This window comes from Macrotis lagotis, chromosome X, assembly GCF_037893015.1.
Source record: "Macrotis lagotis isolate mMagLag1 chromosome X, bilby.v1.9.chrom.fasta, whole genome shotgun sequence".
Taxonomy (NCBI): domain Eukaryota; kingdom Metazoa; phylum Chordata; class Mammalia; order Peramelemorphia; family Peramelidae; genus Macrotis; species Macrotis lagotis.
This window is the reverse complement of record NC_133666.1, coordinates 407,994,819-408,015,303: the sequence shown is the minus strand read 5'-3', so window position 1 is coordinate 408,015,303 and position 20,485 is coordinate 407,994,819. Positions and strand designations below refer to the sequence as shown.

The 20,485-nt window shown below is 35.3% G+C and overlaps 1 protein-coding gene across 5 annotated transcripts in view; it reads left to right on the top strand.

Moving 5' to 3' along the window:
* The window catches only part of SULF1 (sulfatase 1), a 207,148-nt gene that overhangs the window by 98,602 nt on the left and 88,061 nt on the right, over positions 1-20,485 (top strand). For 3 of the 5 annotated variants that reach the window (XM_074202298.1, XM_074202300.1, XM_074202299.1), the window contains exons 3-4: positions 14,937-15,009; positions 15,287-15,533. In XM_074202298.1, coding sequence (XP_074058399.1) covers positions 15,362-15,533 — 172 coding nt within the window. In that variant the 5' untranslated portion in view covers positions 14,937-15,009; positions 15,287-15,361. Of the gene's footprint in view, positions 1-8,690; positions 14,596-14,936; positions 15,010-15,286; positions 15,534-20,485 lie in introns of those variants that run through there. The other 2 variants (XM_074202304.1, XM_074202301.1) reach the window with 2 other exon arrangements.

Sequence of the window (20,485 nt, the reverse complement as noted above, 5' to 3'; positions counted from 1 at the left end):
CCTATTTCATACCTGGTCATTGGATCCAGATGACTCTAGAGGATAAAGTAAGACTGTTGATTTAGTATAGATCTACCCTCCCTCAAATCCAATTCACATGACCATGCTTCTCATGGTATCACCTCCCTGATGTCATGGTCTTCTTCATACACAAGTGACAAACACCATAATTTTGGGGCAGCTAGGTGGCACAGTGGATAGAGCACCGGCCCTGGGTTCAGGAGTACCTGAGTTCAAATCTAGCCTTAGACACTTAATAATTACCTAGCTGTGTGGCCTTGGGAAAGTCATTTAACCCCATTGCCTTGCAAAAAAAAAACACAAACAAACCTAAAAAACAAAACAGACAAACACCATAATTTTGATTAGGAGCTTGGTGACAATAAGTGCTTTAGTTGATAAATTAACTAATTTAGGAAGCTGTAGATCTTCCTGTAATTAAGATTTAGTTCTATCATTAAGCAAGAATCCACTGTAATTCATAGTGCCAACCTTATCATCCAGTCTTCACTTAAAGTCCTTAAGTCAGATGATGTCTGCTTCATTTTGAGGAAACCCATTCCATTTTCTTTAATTATTAGGAAATTTTTCCTGACATCAAGTTAAAATTTGCCACTTTGCAACTTTCACCTGCAATACTTAGTACTAACTTCTGGCCTCAAGCAATACAATTCTTATCTCTCTCTTCTATATCTGTCCTTGAACGCTTGAGGGTAACTATGCTATTCCTCCTCCACCTCTTTTTCTTCTCTAAATTAAATATCCCCAATTCCCAGTTCTTCATCTTGAGGCCCTTCACTATTCTGGTAACTTTCCTTGGGACACTATCAAACTTATCAGTGCCCTTTCTAAAATGGAGTACCTAGAAATGAGCCCAGTATCCAGATGTGATTTGAATAGGACAGAGCACAACAGGTTGAACATAATAAGACTATCAACTCCTTAGTCTTATGTTCTATTTCTATTTATCAAGTCCCTGGTGTTATGTACTATTTCTCTCCTAAGATCACAGCTACTTTCTTTGTCACCATATCCCATTGTTGATACATATTGATATCGAAATCCACTAAAACTAATTATCCCTCCCTTTTTCCCTTCATTGTTATTATAGTCTTGAAGAATATTAGGGGGATGTTCTACCTCACAATAGTTTTGGAAATTAATCCCTATAAATGAGGGACATAAACATGCCATTTTCAGTTGTGGACTCTTTCGAGATGTGATTTTCATGTTCCAGCAGGTGGATCATACTTTGCTGTTCAGTCCTTTAGAATTGTGTTCAACTATACGTGACCCCATTTGAGGGTTCCTTGGCAAAGATGCTGGAATGTTTTGCCATTTCCTTCTTATTTGGAAGATGAGGAGCTAAGGCAGAGTTAAGTGACTTGTCCAGGTTCAGCTAGATAATAAGCCAAATTTGAACTCATGAAGATGAAACTGCCTGACTCCAGGTCCCACACTCCATCTATTATACCTTCTACCTGCCCAAACCCATCCTTAGGATCGATTTAGGGGGAGAACATGCAGTGACTCAAGAATTAAAGCCAAATCAAGCTGAAGTGAGAAAGACAAAGAAGCAGGTATGCTAAAAGAAAAAAGTGTCAGTTCCTAGGTTCCTAGTTCTAGAGTTAGAAGGAACTTCTGAGGTCATCTGATCCTTCTTTGTTTTGTAGTTGAGAAAATAAAGGTTTATCAAATTCAAGTAACTTACCTAAGGTCACACCAATAGAATTGGAGATGAAATTTGAACATGAGTCTAGAGACAATGCTTTTTTTCATTATGCCTTCCTTTATCCTGATATGAATTAGGAGGTTTGTTTATCATTGCTTTCTAACACTAGAATACTTGAGAAGTGATGTCGCCCTCAGCTGAAAGCTACTTATCAGAAAATTTCTGGATCTTTGTCAATGCTCTAACATCAGGGCATTTTAAGGAACATGGACATGAAGTACCAAACCACTTGGTCTTTAGAGATTTGAAATGTTTGCTTCTATACCTCAGAGGAAGCTCATCTTATCGAGTGCCTTTCTTTTGACTGGCATTCCCTGTCATCTGCCTCCAGTTAACACAACTGCCTTCATGTAAAATGACACAAAGCATCTGTCTGTTCTCTGAATAGACATGTTTGGTCCCGTCCTCTTCTGCATTCCCTAATAGTAGTATGCTGACTGCTCTGCTATGGAGTTTAGGGCTTTATTTAATGATGTGAAGACTTGCCTCTTCCCAGTGTGTTTAAGTGCTACAATTTCCTAGCAGGTATCCACTATATTGGAACTGGGAAAGATGCCTAGTAGGGAAATTGCGCCTGTTTGCTAACAAAGTATTCTCCAAACCTACTAGTTTGAAGAAAGTCAAAGTCAAAGGAGAAATCTTTAAGGAATTTTAAAATGCTGTTCTTATTTAGGGCTCAATATAGGATGGAAAACCAAAATCTCATGTCTCCTCACCTGACTTTATTTTCCAATAAAACTGATGAATTTATAAGTTTGAATGTGAATGTGTAGTCAATTACACTCTGAATTGAGTCTAATCCAAACAATTTAAAAGAGGCAGTAAATTGGTGAGTTTTTCTTGGTGAGCATGGAGTTCAAACATATATGGCCTGCTACAGTATAAAACATATATAAAAGTGATTACATATCCATATTTACAATACATTACACATAGTATTGGTTATAACATCAACTCTTCTACATAACAATGAATTTCTATAGAGTCTATCAATGTTGTATTTAACTAACCAAAATATAAGCTTTTATTGTAAGCCTCTACCTCTAAATTTCATTCCCTGGTGAATTTTTTTTTTTTGCTTAATTTTTTAAGGGAAAGGGAGAGTGTGGGAAAGGCCCACAGTTAGGTTGCATTATTTGAAGTTTTATTTCAGTGCTTTTAAAGAGCTCTTCTGCCCTGCTGTTTTATATTTAACACATCAAAGTAATTGCTGGTATGTCTCCACTGCAACCCTTACTTCATACCTGTCTTGCTCAGAGGGATTGAATTGGTATGAGCAAAAACATATTGGTTAGGGTCAAATGTGATAGTTTGTCACTAATAGTGTAAAATGAACCACAATCATTTACGTGTTTTCTTTTGTATATACTTCAACACCTTGCAATTGTTTGTGGATAAAGAATTAGCAACATATCTCTTCCAGGTTCCTTTTGTATTCACAAACAGCATGGTCTGAAATGTTCTTTGTTCTCCTTCTGTTATCAATCAATCAGACTCATCACCATTAGTTCTAATATTATTTACTGACTATAAAGCACAATGTTGCCCTAAAATCTTAGTGAAGTCCTTAGGACAGCCAAACTTTGTTTATAAATGCCTGAACTCATTTTAAGGTCAATAAAGAGTGGTAGGTAATATTCTTTTTTTATAAATTAAAACAAAATTTTATTCATGTTTGTAATTTCCTCATTAAACTTTTTGCTCTATTTATCATTTATTTGTTGAAGTGATGAAATTTCCCATGTTCATTGATTTGGGGGCAATATTCTTAAGTAATATTTCACACTATTGAACCAAGTCAAGGACACATACAGTCAAGATATAACATCATTTTTAGGAAGCAACATAATCCAGTGAAAGAGTGTGGGAGCTAGTCGGGAGTAAACAAGGTTCCAGTGTAATATCTGACACCCACTAGCCATGGGACAGTGGGTAAATAACTTTCCATCTATGAGTCCTAGTTTCATCATCTGGAAAATCAAGATAGTGTTGATGATGATGATGATGATGATGATGATGATAGCATTTATATGACCAGAGACAGGTTAGGATAGACCTAGTAGACACATTCTGTCCTCTTCATCGCTCACAATTCAAAGATGGAAAGACAGTGCTGACAATTAAAGCAATCCAGAGACAGGTTAGGATGTATCAGGTTGTCGAATATTATCATCATAAAGCACAGGCTAGTATTTGATTGGTGCTGTTGATGTGCCATGATGCCTCATTGATCCAGGAAGAATCAAAACCATTTAAGGCCAAGAGAATCTTGCAGCAGTCAAATAATCTCGAATATTCCTGTTTCCTATTAATCAGGTCCTAGGATGGAACGATTCCAGTAGAGGCTAATGAAAAGGATGCCTTACACAGCATACCCCTCAATTTAATAAATGTAATTGTGCAATTTACCGCCTCTAGTCATTTGGTTGGTTGGTGTGGTCCCCTTCAATCCTGAAGGACTAGCAGTAGTAGTAATAGTATTTAGTACTTTAAGAGTTGTCAAAAGTTTTACAAAAATTGTTTTGTTTGATCCTCACTATAATCCTGATAGGTACATATTTTTATTGTCTTATTTTATAGAAGAGAGAAGTAAGACAGACAGAAGTTAAATGATTTTCCCAGGGTCACACAATTAGTAAGTATCTAAAACTGGATTTGAACATGTCTTCCATTCATCAGGTTCAGTATTCTATCTACAATGCTACCTAGCTGCTTACAGAGATAGCAACTATCTCACAGAGTTGTTCAATAATCAATAAGCTTGTGTCAAACACAAGATGCTGGGAATACAAATACAAAAGTGATAAAGTGATATAATCTCTGCCCTCAATGAACATGTGATTGTTTTAAATTTTTTTTTAGGTTTTTGCAAGGCAATGGGGTTAAGTGGCTTGCCCAAGGCCACACAGCTAGGTAATCATTAAGTGTCTGAGGCCGGATTTGAACTCATGTACTCCTGACTCCAGGGCTGGTGCTCTATCCACTGTGCCACCTAGCCACCCCGAACATGTGATTGTTTTGATGATCAATTGAGATTCCATACACACACATATGCATGTAAATATATTATAATATATGAATATATATTTTGCACAGCTTTAAGCACAATAAGATGTAACCTATGACAAGATTTAAAAATTCTGTAATTCTATTACACTTTTAAAACATTCAGCTTTTCATATCAACTTGTTAATGATCCAAATTTCATGCTTAAAGTCACTTCTGAACATCTTAGAGCTTTAATTATTTGCTTTTATTAGCAAGTTAACATTCTCTACCTTTGTAAGCACAAGTTTTTGGAAAGCTTTTATTACCTAATTGAAAATTAGTTTCCTTTTTGATGGCTCTCAGATCCCAAATGCAATTGGGTGCTCAATGAATTATTCTCTCCAATATCACATCAGGTTTTAATAAGACTTCTTTTTGCAACACACATATGCTTGAGACTTCATGGAAACCAAATCAGTAGAGAGCAGGGATTACTTTAGAGCCCTTTGAAATATGCTTTGTTTGAAAAGGCCTCTGGTGACCAGTTTTCATGAATGGTTGATTTTGCTTATGGGGATACATCATCTGATTTAATCATACTCATGTCCTTTATGCAGCAAGTGCACTTCTTGTATGCCTTGAAATAAGAAATTTTAGAATTAAGTCATTGGTGAGAAGATAAAGAGTAGATGATAATAAAATTTTGACTATTTTATTGATTAAATATATAATTGTAATGTCCATTCATATAGGTTGAACTGTAAGCTTAACCTCATTAATTAAATTCACTCTTTACATGTCAGTCAGACTGAGCAAAAAATTATAATGCTGCCCGTTAACTTATTTAAAAATTTTATTCTGCAAGTTCATTTTCTCACATTTCTATAGGTTTAAAACTTCATGGAAATTTCTTAATGGTGGAATATCAGAGACATATGAAAGAATCAACCAAAAAAAAATGACCTTACAGACTTTCAGAGATGTAAGGGAGACCAACCACAGTGGTAATATAACCCAATAACTATCCAACAGGAATTCATTATATTACCATCCTTAACAGTCATCCAACTTTCATTTACATCAAGACTTCTAGAAATGAGGAAATTACTAGCAAGGGTAGCCCATTCATCTGAATGGCTCTAATTGTTAGAAAATTCTTCCTTGCATGGAAATGTTCTTTTTATTTAGATCAAGCCAAAAGCATACTTTAAATTATGAAATCAGAATGTATACATTATTTCATTCAATGCAGATATTTCTATTTTCATATCAACTACAGTCAATTGCCTCTGTAAAGATATTGTCTTGTTTTTAAGATCTTGTGCAGAAATTCTAGTTGACAGGTATATAAAACCATCTGAATCCATTGATAAACATCTCAATAATGGCTAGATTATAACTTGAAGAGTGGAGGATAAGTTTGAGGGACTGGTAAAGAATTCTATAAATCACAAAGGTAGAGATTAAATACAGACAGTAGATTACATCTTTTATTCCTTATAAATCCTTTCATTTACAACTGATTTTAATGGATTACCCTTCCAGAAGAGATAGATCTTTCTATTTACTACCACTTTGCTTGGTAAAGATATTTTTTAATAAGTGCAGGCTTGAGAGAACAGAGGAAATTGAATTAAAGCTTCAATATGTTTTTGCCATTGTCTGCAGTCCCCTCCCCTTGCTTTCTAAGGAGTAGCTAAGAATTTAGCAAGAGGAGGTATACCATTGCAAAGACAGTAGGAATTTTAATTACCTAAAAAACACCCGTGAAAATGAGTTTGCCATCCAACAACCAGGAACTACCATATTCCAATAAATATCTCTTACTTCTGTCTTGGCTCCATTTAGATACCTACTATGCTAGTGTAGATTTTCCTTAACTTTGATCTGGTCTTTTGAGATGACATAGAGACTTAGAAAAATGAAATAAGTGAATCAAAGACAAATAGCATGAGAAATTAAGATTAGAACATAGGTGTCCCAACATTTTCCACTGTGGTATGCTACAGCATCCCCAAACTAGTTCAAAATTAGGATCAGTCAAGGGGTACAATGGAAAGATCACTGGGCCTCCAGTCAGGAAAACCTAAGTTTAAATCTGACCTCAGACACTAGCAGTGTGACCCTGGACAATTCACTTAATCCTATTTGTCTTTGTTTTCTTATCTATAAAATAAAACCTACCCAGTTTGTAGATACTATTTAAATATTTGCTATTAATATTATCAAACCAATCTTTCAACTCCTAAGGTGAATTACTTAATTTTCCCTATTCTCCTCTTCCTATCTCCTATCTCCATGCCTTTATTCATGTCATTGTCCACATTTGGAATGACCTCTTATTCATGAAAATCAAATTGATTTGAAATCAATGATATATTCAATGATGTCCAACATACCATCATAGTTTTTGTTTTTGTTTATGTTTCAATGCTAACAATCTTACTCCTTAGTTCAGAAGTCCTTTGCTGAGGTTAACAATAACTTCTTTCTAGCCAAGTCCAACTACTTCTTCTTTGCTAGACCTCTTTGCTTGCTGTACTTTTAACAATTACAACTATAATCTGTTCTTTATTATTCTGCAGCAATTGCTGCAGTGGGGCTATGTCTTCTTGGCTTACTGTGTCTCCATTTAGTTTGATAAGCATCAGCTAGGTATACAGCTCATCACATGTTTTAAAGATAAAGAATGACTTGATCCCTGGCATTATGGAGCTTCTATTCTAAAATGGGATATGACCATAGCTGGAAGAACCTTAGAGGCAATAACATTCAAGCCTTCCCATATTTCAGAGAAGGAAACTAAGGCACAGGGAAATTAATTAACTTACTGACTTTTCAAAGTCAACTAGTAAGTGTCCAGGGTGAGGATTTAAACCCAATTCCACCCAATTACAAGTCTGTTGTGATATCCACCATACCAGTGCTGCTTATCAAATAAAAATAAATACTATTAAAAAATAAACAAAATGAATACACAGAAATGATTTTTTTAAAACTAAGTCATGTAGATCAGCAGAGGATCACCTTAATGATCTTTTTATTTTACATCACCTTCACTTCCAAACAAATCCCTCCTCCTTCCCTATATAGCAAATAAGAAGAAGAAAGTGGGGAGAACGCAGTTAAGCTAAACTAAACAACACAGTACACTAATTAGACTGTGTGTATCTCTGTGTGAATGTGTTTGCCCAATCATATCTATGGTTCCCCTGTGATTTTAAACCCATAGCTCTCTATCTGCAAATGTGGGAAGGTTTTTCCCTTCTCTTCTAAGGTCAAGATTATTGGCTTCATAATTACTTAGCAAAGAAGGATCATTTCTGATTGGGGGATTGGAGATACCTTGATGGAAGAGGTAAAATTTGAAGGGAATATTGAAAGATGTGTTGGAATTCTACAGGTTGAGCAGTCTTAAGTCAAATGAGCATAACTCTTTAGATAGGACTTTTGTCATAATCACCCTTTGATGAAGGCTGTGTCATCCCCAGGTGAAAGATGAGGAAACTAAGTTTCAAGAAAATTAATTGAATTGGTCATAGACAGGAAGACCAAAATTGGAACCTATATCTTAGGAATCCAGACTACCCTTCTTTCCATTGTCTCACTATCTGCCATTGCTGTATTCTCTTTCTTCCTCTGCTCTCTCACTATAGTTTTTCAGATTTTAGAACTGAATTATTTGCATTCTATACATCCATTACTTACATGTGCTCATATATTCTTGCAGGTTCAGTAATCATTAATAAAGATATGAATCCCGGGGCGGCTAGGTGGCACAGTGGATAGAGCACTGGCCCTGGAGTCAGGAGTACTTGAGTTCAAATCTGGCCTCAGATGCTTTCTAATTACCTAGCTGTATGGCCTTGGGCAAGCCACTTAACCCCACTGCCTTGCAATATATATACATATATATATATGTATATATATATACATATATATATATATATGAATCCCAAATCTATATCTTCTCTTTTTATTTTCCTTCAAGGCCTTTATTTCTTTTAGTCTGAAAAGACTTCCATTTCATTGCCTTGCAAACAGACAAAGTGACCCTTCTCATTATCTTCTTTCCTTCTTTTCCCCAATGTATCATATTCTTCTTTACCTTTAATGGTTTCTAGAGAAAGATAATTATTTAGGCAGAAAGATAGCTAAATTTCAGAGAATTAAAACATTTGAGATGGGTGAAAAATATTAAATTTCAATGGAGGTTGTAACCAAAATATTAAAAATTTACTAGAAGTCTGTCTCTCAATAGCATCTTGAAGCCACTAAGAGATTTCAGTGACATCAAATTTAGACTTTGCAATACTAAGGGTCACAATCTTGGCTTATTATAATATACATGGCCAATGGGACCTTATTCTATCTTTATCAGACTTTTAAAAATAATAGCTAGTCAAAGGGCTTATTCTCTCTTTTAAATGCTTTTCAGACCTATTAGCTCATTTTATTCTCCCATTTTAGTCTTCCTGTATGACATAGAAGTAATATTATTTCACTTTATAGGTGAGCAAAGTAAGGAATAGAGGTAACAGGTAAGTTTGCCAACATCAAGTAATTTTAGCAGCAGTAATTTAAAGATTAGAATCTGAATTTCTAGACTCTGCTACTATCTTCCTTTACTTTACACTTAACCATGATTGTCTCTCTTCATTTCTTCTTTTTTGCTCTTTTCTCTGTGTGAATGCATGGAGGGAAATTTCTCAAGGTCCAACCCAGGTTCTTTCTAGAATTTTCAAAGAAAAATAGTGCAATGAAGGGTTTGTAGTTTAGATTTAGAAGACAGATTGTAAATTCCTTGAGGCCAAGAACTGATTTGGTTTTTTTCCCCTTTATGTCCTCAGAATCTAACAATTTAATAGTTTGATTCAGATCAGAAAACATTTATTAATATATTAACTTGTGCTTAGTAGGTGCTTAGTAAAAAAAAAATTGCCAGTGGTGAGGTGGGAGAATCTGGTTCAACTGGTGTTTATCCTTACGTTAAATATAGTGATCCATTAAGGAAAATTAGCATAGAAAGGAAATCCAAGAAGTGGAAGAAGATGTGTGAACAGATCAGAGAAGGTTTGAAAATACCTTTCTCCCAGAGGGAAACAGATGGAGTCTATCTTCCTTGCTTAGAATTGTGATGAATTAGCTTGGAAATAGATATTTCTTGGATTGAGTGTAATGTTGTCTCTCTTTGCCAGCTATGAGATTCCAAAGAAAGGGAAAAAGCTCTTTTATAGATGTTCTTTTTTAAAGAGTGGTTTTATCCTCAAGACCACTTCCAGCGAAAACAAATTGTGAATGAGAAGCTCTGAGAGTAAACCAAAGAAAGAAAGCCTATATGAACAGACATCAATAAGGCGCATGAGCAGGGGAAAATAATAAGGGTTTGAACTGCTTGATATTTCTATTCTCTTTTTGATAATTCTAAGATTAAAATTAAAGAGTTATAACTAAATTCATTATGAATAATTACACTCTGCTGACCCAAAATGTCTCAGCAATTTCACTTGACTTCTTGGTTCTTCTTAGATTCTAACTGTTGTGTGGCTTTGTCTGTTACTATTAAATAGTATCTCTATAAGGTACCTATTTTGTAGGGGAACATCTCAAAGATCATTAAGGTGCTACTGACCATGTCTTTCTCATACTTAAGATACATTCATGGATTCTATTTGTAATTTTGTGTTATCCTCAGATTAAAAACATAAGATGGTGAATATTATTTTTTTAGGTTGTATTTTTTTTGCAAGGCAAATGGGATTAAGTGTCTTGCCCAAGGCCACACAGCTAGGTAATTATTAAGTGTCTGAGACCAGATTTGAACCCAAGTACTCCTGACTCCAAGGCTGGTGCTTTATCCACTGCCACTTAGCCACCCTGATGGTGAATATTTTTGTGGAATCCATGACCCCCATTTATAACCTTGTGATGTCAAGAAAAATAGACAGGACCCCACCTCAGTCTGGTGAGTGTGGTTCATTGATAAATTTATAGGAAGGCATAGACAAGGATCTTACATAGGATAGAGAGATGTGAATGGGCTATATTTTGTTTCATTAAGGGAATATTTATATCAATGAAATCAGTCACTGAAAGCGATTATCTCTTTCATATCAAGGGACCATGATCTGGAAAATCAATGTAAAATTTTTTGGCCTTCCTTTAATAGCAGGGAAGAAGTCTGAATTTTTAAGGTATTAAAAGATAATATTGATATTATATAATGCTATACTTATATTGTATGCATTTCTGAATTTCTAAACTTTTTCCATGTGATCTGCTGGCATTTGCATGTTGTCTGTGGCTTCTGCAAAACTTTCCCAAAATTCTCATTTAATTTCTTATACACAAGATATATCAAAACCACAAAGGGAAAAGTTATGATTTGGAAAGGTTAACTGTAATTGTGTATGAATCATTAGTGTTTTGCAACCAAGAAAATCTTCCAAAGCTTTTAAGTCAGTTAATCAATAAGTATTTATGCACTTACTATGGACAGAGCACTGTTCTAAATTCTGGGGGATAAAAAAGATGCAAAAGAGGTTCCATGCCCCCAAGGAACTCAAAAGTAAACAGGAGGTAGGAGACAACAAGCAAACAAAAGCAAGCCATACACAGGATAAATAGGAGGTAAATAAGAGAGGAAAGGCACTAAAATAAGAGGGATTCAGAAAGGTTTCCTCTAGAAGATGAGATTTTAGTTGGGGTAAAAGGGAGTCTTTAAAGCAGAGATGTGGAGGGAGAGCCTTTCAGGCATGGAGGAGGGCAAGAGAAAATGTTTGGAGCTGAGAGATGAAGTATCTTGTTCATGGAAAAGTCACAGGGTCAGGGTCACTATATTGAAGAACGAATGTTAGAGAGTGAAGTGTAAGAAGACTGAAAAGGTAGAAGGGGGGGCTAGATTAAGAAAAACTTTGAATGCCAGTACTTAATCCTAGAGGCAAAAAGGAGACAATGAGTAGGACAGTGATGGGATTAGATCTTCACTTTCATGGTTGAATACTGGATAGTTTGAAGTGGGAAGCAACTTGAGTAAGGCAGAACTCTCACTGGATTATTGAAATAGTAATATAGAATATATAAGATGTATATATATATATATATATGTATATATATATACACACATATATATATATGCCCTCCATTCTTTTTTATGTCTTGAAATATTTAGTGATACATTTACATTTCTCCTTGGCAATCCTATATAAAGAGTCAATTAAACTTCCCATATAGTGGCTGACTAGGAACTGCATTTGGGTTTTTTGTTCAATGACTTGGATAAAGGATACTTGTATTCAAGGCCTGATTCTTGGATAGAACATAGTTCCCTAAGCTCAATTTCCATGTGTGAGAAAAGTTTCTTTTTAAATTTCTCTTGTTTTCTACTATTTCGCTAGATAAATTGTGATGTCTCTAAGGACACTTGTAGTCCACCACAAACTATCCAACGCAAACATTACATCCTTGTCTCTTCTGTCAAGTCCTGCATTTTGTCTGTTTTCTTCTTTACTTCATTTCCTTTAAGTTCTGGAAACCAGGCTGTGAGAGGATGACAGGTTTTAAAAGGTCATTTTTAAATAAAGAATTGTCTGTGTAGATTCTTGTAAGGGGTTTTGTGTGTGTGTTTGGTGGAGTTTAAAAACAAGTTTGATTCAAACAGTATGGATGGATGATTAATCTTTTTTTTTGTAATTCCATTGCTATGTTTTTGCAATTGCATTACTGAAATAATTAACAAATTAAGGCAGAATGGTTACAATACTTTTTGTGTCTCAAAAGAAAAGGGAACTAAATTGTCAAAAAGTAATACATCTTAGCCAAGGCAATGTTATCCCCCTCTTCTTTCATAAGAAAGGGTTATTGATGTGTTCTACTGATGTGACTAAGAAGTCAGAGCTATTTTTTCTCTAAAAGTCTGAAGTTAAGATGAAATAAAGAGTAATTATCACTTGCTTTGGGTTAGTCTAAATTATTTTCCTATGTAGATACAATTATCGGGAAATTTTAATTTCACAACATGAGGAAGAAATGTTATTGAACTATTGCTCATGTCACTGCTTGGTAGAGGATGGCTGGAATTTCTGGGTTGAGAGTATCTGCAAAATTTGGTGTATAATAGGAAGCTTACATCCAGTCTCATTTCCCTTTCATCCTTTCAGATTTTGTAGGTAACCAAATTTTTTTAAGAGGTATCTTGGTTGATAGAGTGTTGGTCAGGGAAATCTGACTTCCAATTCTGGCCTGGGCAAGTCACTTAGATTCCCTCAGTTTCCCTCTCTATAAAATAGAAACACTAATGCCTACAATATCCACCAACCTCATAGGTTTTCACAAGGACAAATCAAAATAATACACGCAAAATATTTTTGAAACTTTAAATTGTCAGTTATTATTATTGGTGATGTTTGAGGAGCAGCCATTAAATGAAAATCATTTTTTTGCCTTTTTTTACACCGATCCACCTACTCCTTTGTGTGAAAAAAAGCTTTAATCAGCATCTTAATAAGATCATAGAATCATTGGCATAGAAATAAAAGGGAATTTAAATGCCATCTCATCCCTACATTTTCTTTTCTTCTCCTGTCTTCCTGTTCTTTCAAACCTATAACTTTAAATAAATGCACAGAAACAAATGCACTATAAATCATTAGGGTGGGCTAATTGCAGACTCTTCACACTCAGAATGCCCTTTAACCTAAACAAAAGCCCCATAGTTGACATGCTGAATCTTGTGTATTGACTTCTACCTGGGCATAGGGTCAGTGAAATGGAATGCTGGTTGATAGACAATGCAGTCAGGATTTCCATGCTAGAGTAGCTGGAATTTTTGTTAGTTTTTCTGCACAAAGTAATTGGAGGCTATAGAGTGAAGAACATTAGTGTTGTTTATAAAAACATCTCCTAAAGCTTAAAATAATAGGGGTCTTTATGTGTTGAAGCCAAAATAATGTATATAGCCAGATCTAAACAGTATATTTTTTCCCCACCACCGTGTTCCCTGCTTTACCTTTCTGAAAATATGGAACTTTCTATAGCACTCTGAAATGAGTGGAATCTTTTCCTCCCACAGTGCAATGCATCCATTTAATTAGTCATGCTTATTTATATAATTCTACTATAACGCTGCCTGCCTAGTTACAAAGCCTCAGGTGTGTGAGTCAAGTGTCTGATGAAGTCTGCTCCTTTCTAATTAATTTTAGGATGCAATCATAGACTTTTAAAAATGGGGAAGTAGGGAGATAAGTAAGATTTTTTTGACATTTTTAAAAAAGAATCTAAGAGAAAATGAGACAATTTTAGAAGGTTAGTGTTCTAAAGTGGGAGACCATTTTGGGTATGGGTTTTTTTTTCTTCTGGTTTTTGTTGGGGGTTTTTTTTTTCTTCTCCGGTGGAGACTTGCAGGGATTTTGCAGGGCTTCAGACTGAAATGTAAAAAGAAAGGGGGAGGGGGGCGAAACGTGAGAGCGTAGTGGCTAACCTTTAGTCCCCGGACCAATCAATCGTTTTCAGTTGCAGGTTTCCATGTGCTGCAGCAAAGCCCAAGCTTAGTTCTCAAAGAGCTTGGGGCTTCACAATAGTGACCGACGAGTCGGGAAAGAAGCTCTGATAGACCCCCGGGTGCCGAGCCTAGGAAGAGAGAGCAGTGAGGGAGGACCCCGGCTGGCCAGAGGGACGGTGGGCTCAGCTCTGCCTCTGATGGATGGGGGGCAGCTAGGAGCTCTCATAGTCAGGGCTGGGGGAGGGCTTCACTGACAGTCACTTAAGATGAACTGCCTGTCAGGAGAAAGGAAGCTCCACTGTAGTGATGCTATGCAGATTACAAATGACAGCTAAGCCTTCCACACAACTTGAAAGGGGTTCTATATTTTACGCAGGTGAGTTTTTTCTCTTCCAACTTCTCCAGTCTCCCCCCACCCACCACACAAGAAACGCTCAGTTATTTGTCAGACTAGAGGCTAATGTTACTTTTGTTAAGAATTTTTTTAATATTGTTAAAAATTGGAGGACAGAAAATGACCCTGATGTTTCTTTTATTTTAATGATCAACTTTGTGCCTGGGTGTGAATAGTCAAATACTGTTTGAAATAATTGGTAACAGTCCCATATTTTGTTTTCCTTCTGTTCTTCTCTTTTCCTGTGGGCTCTTCAGATCAGAACAACTTGTCTCAAGAGCTGTTATTTATATTTCCTTTATATTTTCTTTCTCTCCCGATAGGACTCCATCGACAGATGTTCCAAACACCTCTGCAGCTTAGAAATTGATTGCTCAACTCAATACTTAATTCAAGGTACTATCTACTGCCCCAAAACTTAGTAACATGTGAAGCTTTGTCCAGAAATTGTATACTGGCAATGAAATTGAAATAGTCAAAAAGAAATTTGGAACACAAATAAAGGGAATGGACTTGTAAAATATTTGAATTTGCAGAATACGTATGTAAGTTTGTCACCTCCTGGCTGCTTTGACTGATTTTTACTTATCTCTACTACTTTTTCTATAAGTTTATTTTGATATTTGGTTTTCTTTTACTCTCCTTTTCTCCCTTCCCCCCTCCCTTCTCCCAGTTTTTCTCTGACTACAGATCTTTGACAACCACGAATCAAGTATTTGGTGTGTTTTGCAACACTGAAATATCCACAATGAAGTCCTATTGCTGGACTCTAGTTTTGGCTGTCCTGGGTACAGAAATGCTGGGAAGCTTCTGCACCACTGTCAAATCCCCACGGTACAGAGGGCGTGTGCAGCAGGAACGAAAAAACATCAGACCCAATATTATTCTTGTGCTCACTGATGATCAAGATGTGGAACTGGGTGAGAAACTTAAAAAAAAATATTTTCACATCCTTTTCATAAAGTTATTTCACTACTTTCTAGCCTCCAAAAGACAAGTTCCTGTCTTTTCTGCCAAGTTAATGTAACTATCAGCTGACCTAGTTTTAGAAATAAGGTTTTAAGCTCATAAAGTATTATATTTTGCATTTTACTTCCTTTGACTGTCTGGATCTATTTTGAGGGGAAAATTTATTTGTGGAATCTAAAAATTTGACCCTGCAAGCTAGAAATTGTTAGCAAAGAGATTAAATACTGTTTAGGCAAAAAACAGTTTTAAAATTGTGAATCTCAAGTCAACTGTATGTTATAGGTATGCACAAAGTATATGAATAGAGATATATCAAAAGGTTATTTCAAAGATAGGTGAATTACAATAGGGCTTATTAAAAATAGGACATCATGTTTGTCCATAAAAATGAAGCTGTAATATTTTGCAAATCATGTGTCGTAAGTTATCCACTTCTAACTTTAGGAGTTGTGACTGTTTCTATGAAGAAAATATTGGGGTAATTTAGGTAATTTATAATCTATTGTCAGAGTTTTGAGGGTAACCCTAATAGAATCCACTAGTTCCAGTAAGTAGCTGTACATGATTTTTATATTTGCTTCTTCTGTTCTTTATTATTTCCCTAAATACCATACCAGTGAGGGTGGTGGGAGGCCGGAGAGGAAAGAGAGCATGTATTAAGTACTTAGCCTTTGGGGACACAAATGTAAACTAATCAGAGTCCTATTCTTCATGGAGCTTGTGTTCTAATTGGGGGAAAGAACATACCATGGGGTACTAGAAAGGAGAGGGGGTACCTACATGAGGGAAAAGAGGTTGGTTAGGATTTAGAGAAATCTAAAGTGAGAAAGAATGAAATAAATTTGTCAGTGATCACTTCTAAAATGACAATTCAGGCAGAGGAATTGAAACGCATGGTCTCAAGGCAGTAGATTTTCCAGTCTGGAAGTTGAAAAGTCCAGAGTACAGCGACCATAGGCAGAACCCTTCCTGAAATTGTGGTCAGGGAAGGGCAGTCAACAATTGGGAAATCTGGGCAGCCCAGTTCAGGTTTCCCTAGTGTTAGGTTATCCATAGAGGTAACCTTAAATATCTAAAAGGCAGCTCTGCCCCCCCACCAAATGTGCCTATGACACTTCAATTCAACCTGCACCATCAACCTTTTCTCAAGACTCGAAATTCAACAAAACAGTCAGACAAACCGATTTCTAGTGATTACCAATATACAAAGTGTTAATGTTCACACTAAAAATACAAGTCAAGCCCACTCCAGCTCTAACCCTGCATCCATTTCTGGCAGACTTGAGAATCAACAAAATGCAGAGGACCTGGGTCCTCATCTATAAAAAGAGAAGGTAGACATGTTGACCACTAAGACTTGTGATCCTTTGAAATTAGGATCAGTTACTTCTCCTCCCCAAAAGTATTAGGTCATATTCTCATGTTCCCCAGTTTGAAGCATGTTAGTCACTGGACTTTGAAGCATGTTAGTCTTTGCCCACAGACACACACACACACACACACACACACACACACACGTATAGATAGATAGATAGATAGATAGATAGATAGATAGATAGATAGATAGATAGATAGACAGACAGATTCAACAGATCCTCAATTATACTAGGAAGGAGGAAGTGAGGGAAAAAGTTCCAGCCCAGAAAATCAGACTGTCCTATCACTGCAAACCCAGAAAGAAGGTTATCTTTTTCATCATTATAAATAATCGTATCTCCAAGTTTGTGAGTGTGCTGACTACCATATAACCAAATTAGTTGATTCAACATAAGTTACTTCATACAGAATTTTCCAAAGCTTTCTTAGGTACCTACTGCCAAAATTTCTTTCCTTCATAGACCAACTTGGATGCTTATTTTGCCTTAAAGCTTTCCCACATTCCCCTTTCACCTTCCCCTTTCACCTTCCTCCCAGTTAAAAGTGATCTCTTCCTGTCCAAATTTATCATATCACTTTGTTTGGAATTCTCCTTTGCCCTTATCACAATTTTTATTGTATGAATTTTTTCTTTTTTAAACTAAACTTTTTGAAAGCAAGATTTATGTGATATTCAACCATAGTGCCTCATACACAGAAAACATTTATTAATTTTTTTAGCTAATTAGAAAAAAATTGTAACACTTCCCAATTTTTCTAAAATCACACCACTGCCTCCAAGGCCTCATCAGTGCCAATGTAGGGCTCATTCTATTCAATTCTGAGCTGTCCAGGGAACAATAAAATTGCATGAGCCAAATTGTGACTTCTGATCACTTTACCTAAAGTCACTATTTCCTTGATTTTCTTCTTTTGTGCTGCTTAGTAAATGATATTGAATCAAATTCTATCTATTGTTGCTATAGAACATAATTCAATTCAATGAATATTTCTGAAAACTTTATATATGCTAGACACTATGCTGGGTGCTCAGAATCTAAAGACATAAACTTCAGGGAACTTGCATTTTATTAAGGGAATTTAGCAAGTAGACAAATAAAGTAAGAAGGAAAGAGCATAAAAAATTTTGAATACTGAGTCCACAAGTTGAATAGAATTCTACCTATCCTGAAAATGTATGCTAGAGATGAGTCAAAATGACAGAGAAAAGGTAAAGGTAGAAGGTAAATAGGGAGGTTCAGCTAATGGTTTATGAAACTCTGTTATAATTTTATTAAATAGACTCTAGTGACCTTAATAGGAGAATACAGCTCTCAGAAATGGCTACAAAGATTAGACATTATTCTAAAATTATTATTCCTGACACAGCAACTTGATATAAAACCAGAAGATTTTTGCTTTAATGTAATTCATAAAATGAGCATTCTAATATGAGCTATCACATTTCTTTTCATTCTCTATTACATGGATATTCAGTTTGGCATAGTGAAGTCTGGAAGACCTGGTTTCAAGCACTACCTCTAATACATATCCTCTTTAGAATTTTCTTGGGGCTCACATTCACTACTTGACCATATCCAATTGCATGAAACAGTAATGTCACAATAATAAGACCAGAGACAAATCACTTAATTTAGTTCCCCAGGCAACTGTGATGAAAAACTTCAGGATCTAAAAAAATAATGACCAAGAAAAATAAAAAGTCAAATAGGTACACAAAAATAAATAATAAAAGTTAACATAAATCCTTACACTATCATATGGAACATTTCAGTATTATATATTGAATGAGGAGTAAACCAACTACATGATTATTTGTTACATTTCTTTTCTTTTACTTTTAAATTGATGCCTTTGTTTTATATCACATAGTGTTTTTAATCTTATCCCTCTCCTCCTTACCACCACCCAAGAAAATTACAATTATTTTAAATTATTTTGACAAAAATCCATACCTTCCTATGGAAGTTATGAGCTGTTTCATACAGTTGCTATTTCTTCCATACTTTGCCCACTTAATGCCACACACTTCCTTTTTGGAAAAAGAAAAATGAAATAATGGAGAACAGTTAGTCTTTGACCACAAAATTGAAACAACTTGCTATATTTTTTCCCACTCTGACTTCTTGATCAGATACGAAAAAAAGAAGCTAAAAAAGTAGGAGATATCATCTATACTGGAGAAGTTTGATGTTTTTTTTTCATTCCCCATACTGCTTCCACATTTAGACCAACAAGATTCTATTGCCATGTTATTATACCTTGTTAATGATACCATCCAATAAAATGTCAACTCTTATGACCTTGAAGTGTCTCATTTTTTTGTATTTGTATCTCCAGTACCTAGTAAAGAGTTGGCAACTAGCAGGCATTTAATAATTATTTGTTGATTGGTTGAATGAAGTTTCAAATGATTAAGATTCTACTGATGTCCATCTCTGTAGTTCCTTTACTCACCAGCACTATTCTGTTTTCAAAAAAATGAAATTCCAGTTCCTTAAAAAATGAATGTATTCCCTATTTTACAATGAAAATCGATGAAGACTGATTAGAATTCAATATATAGAATTTTATTATTTAGTAGCCTATCATATGGAATACTAAAGAATGCTATACTTGAATACTTTCCAAAAATAAATCTTTCTTCCAGTGTGTACTAATTGAGCTCTTGCTATGTGCCTATCATTGTGTTTGGTTCCATATAGGGAAAGAGAAGTTTTATGAAGCATAGTTTCTTTCTTCAAGGAACTAAAATTTTATTTGGAAAGATAAAAAGAACAATCACAAAGTCGTCAGAACACAGCATAAGATGATTTTTAAAGATTACTGCTTTGGTCAAAGGCAGTAACCTTCTCTATGACTGGATCAAGTCCAGGAAATAATGTTTTTGTTTGAAGGAGTAGCTGCCTATCAGTTAAGAATATCTTCCTCCCAACAATCCTTGTATATTTTATTTCTTTGAACTGTGGGCTGTTTTTTTTTTTTAACTTGGACTGAAATAACCTTGCAAGTGTTTAAATCTTTTCCTTGTTCAGTACCATCATGCATTAGCACCTAGAATGTTGTGTGTGGATATGGTGATTGTTCTTCCAGTAAGATATCACAAAATTATAAAAAAGGCTCAGAGGGTGCAAAGTAACCAAGATTATAGAACTGTTTTTTCATATAACAAGAGATTTGAAAAAGAGTGACTACAAACATGAAAAGTAAAGGAGTATTACATAGTGTCTAAAGTACTGTACTTAGAATAAGAAAGAATTTGGTTTAAATAATCAGCTCTACAGAGCATAGAGCACCAGCCTTAGAGACAGGAAGACCTGATTTCAAATCTGGACACTTAATAATTTCCTAACTGTGTGACCTTGAACAAGTCACTTAAATCCATTGCCTTGCAAGAAAAAACAAAAAAGAAGTAAAAAATAAATAAATGAATAAATAAATAAATGATCACCTCTGACACTTTGCTCCATGTAGGATCATGTGCAGATTTCTTAACCTTTGATCTTCAGGCAAGACTTTAAGAGGT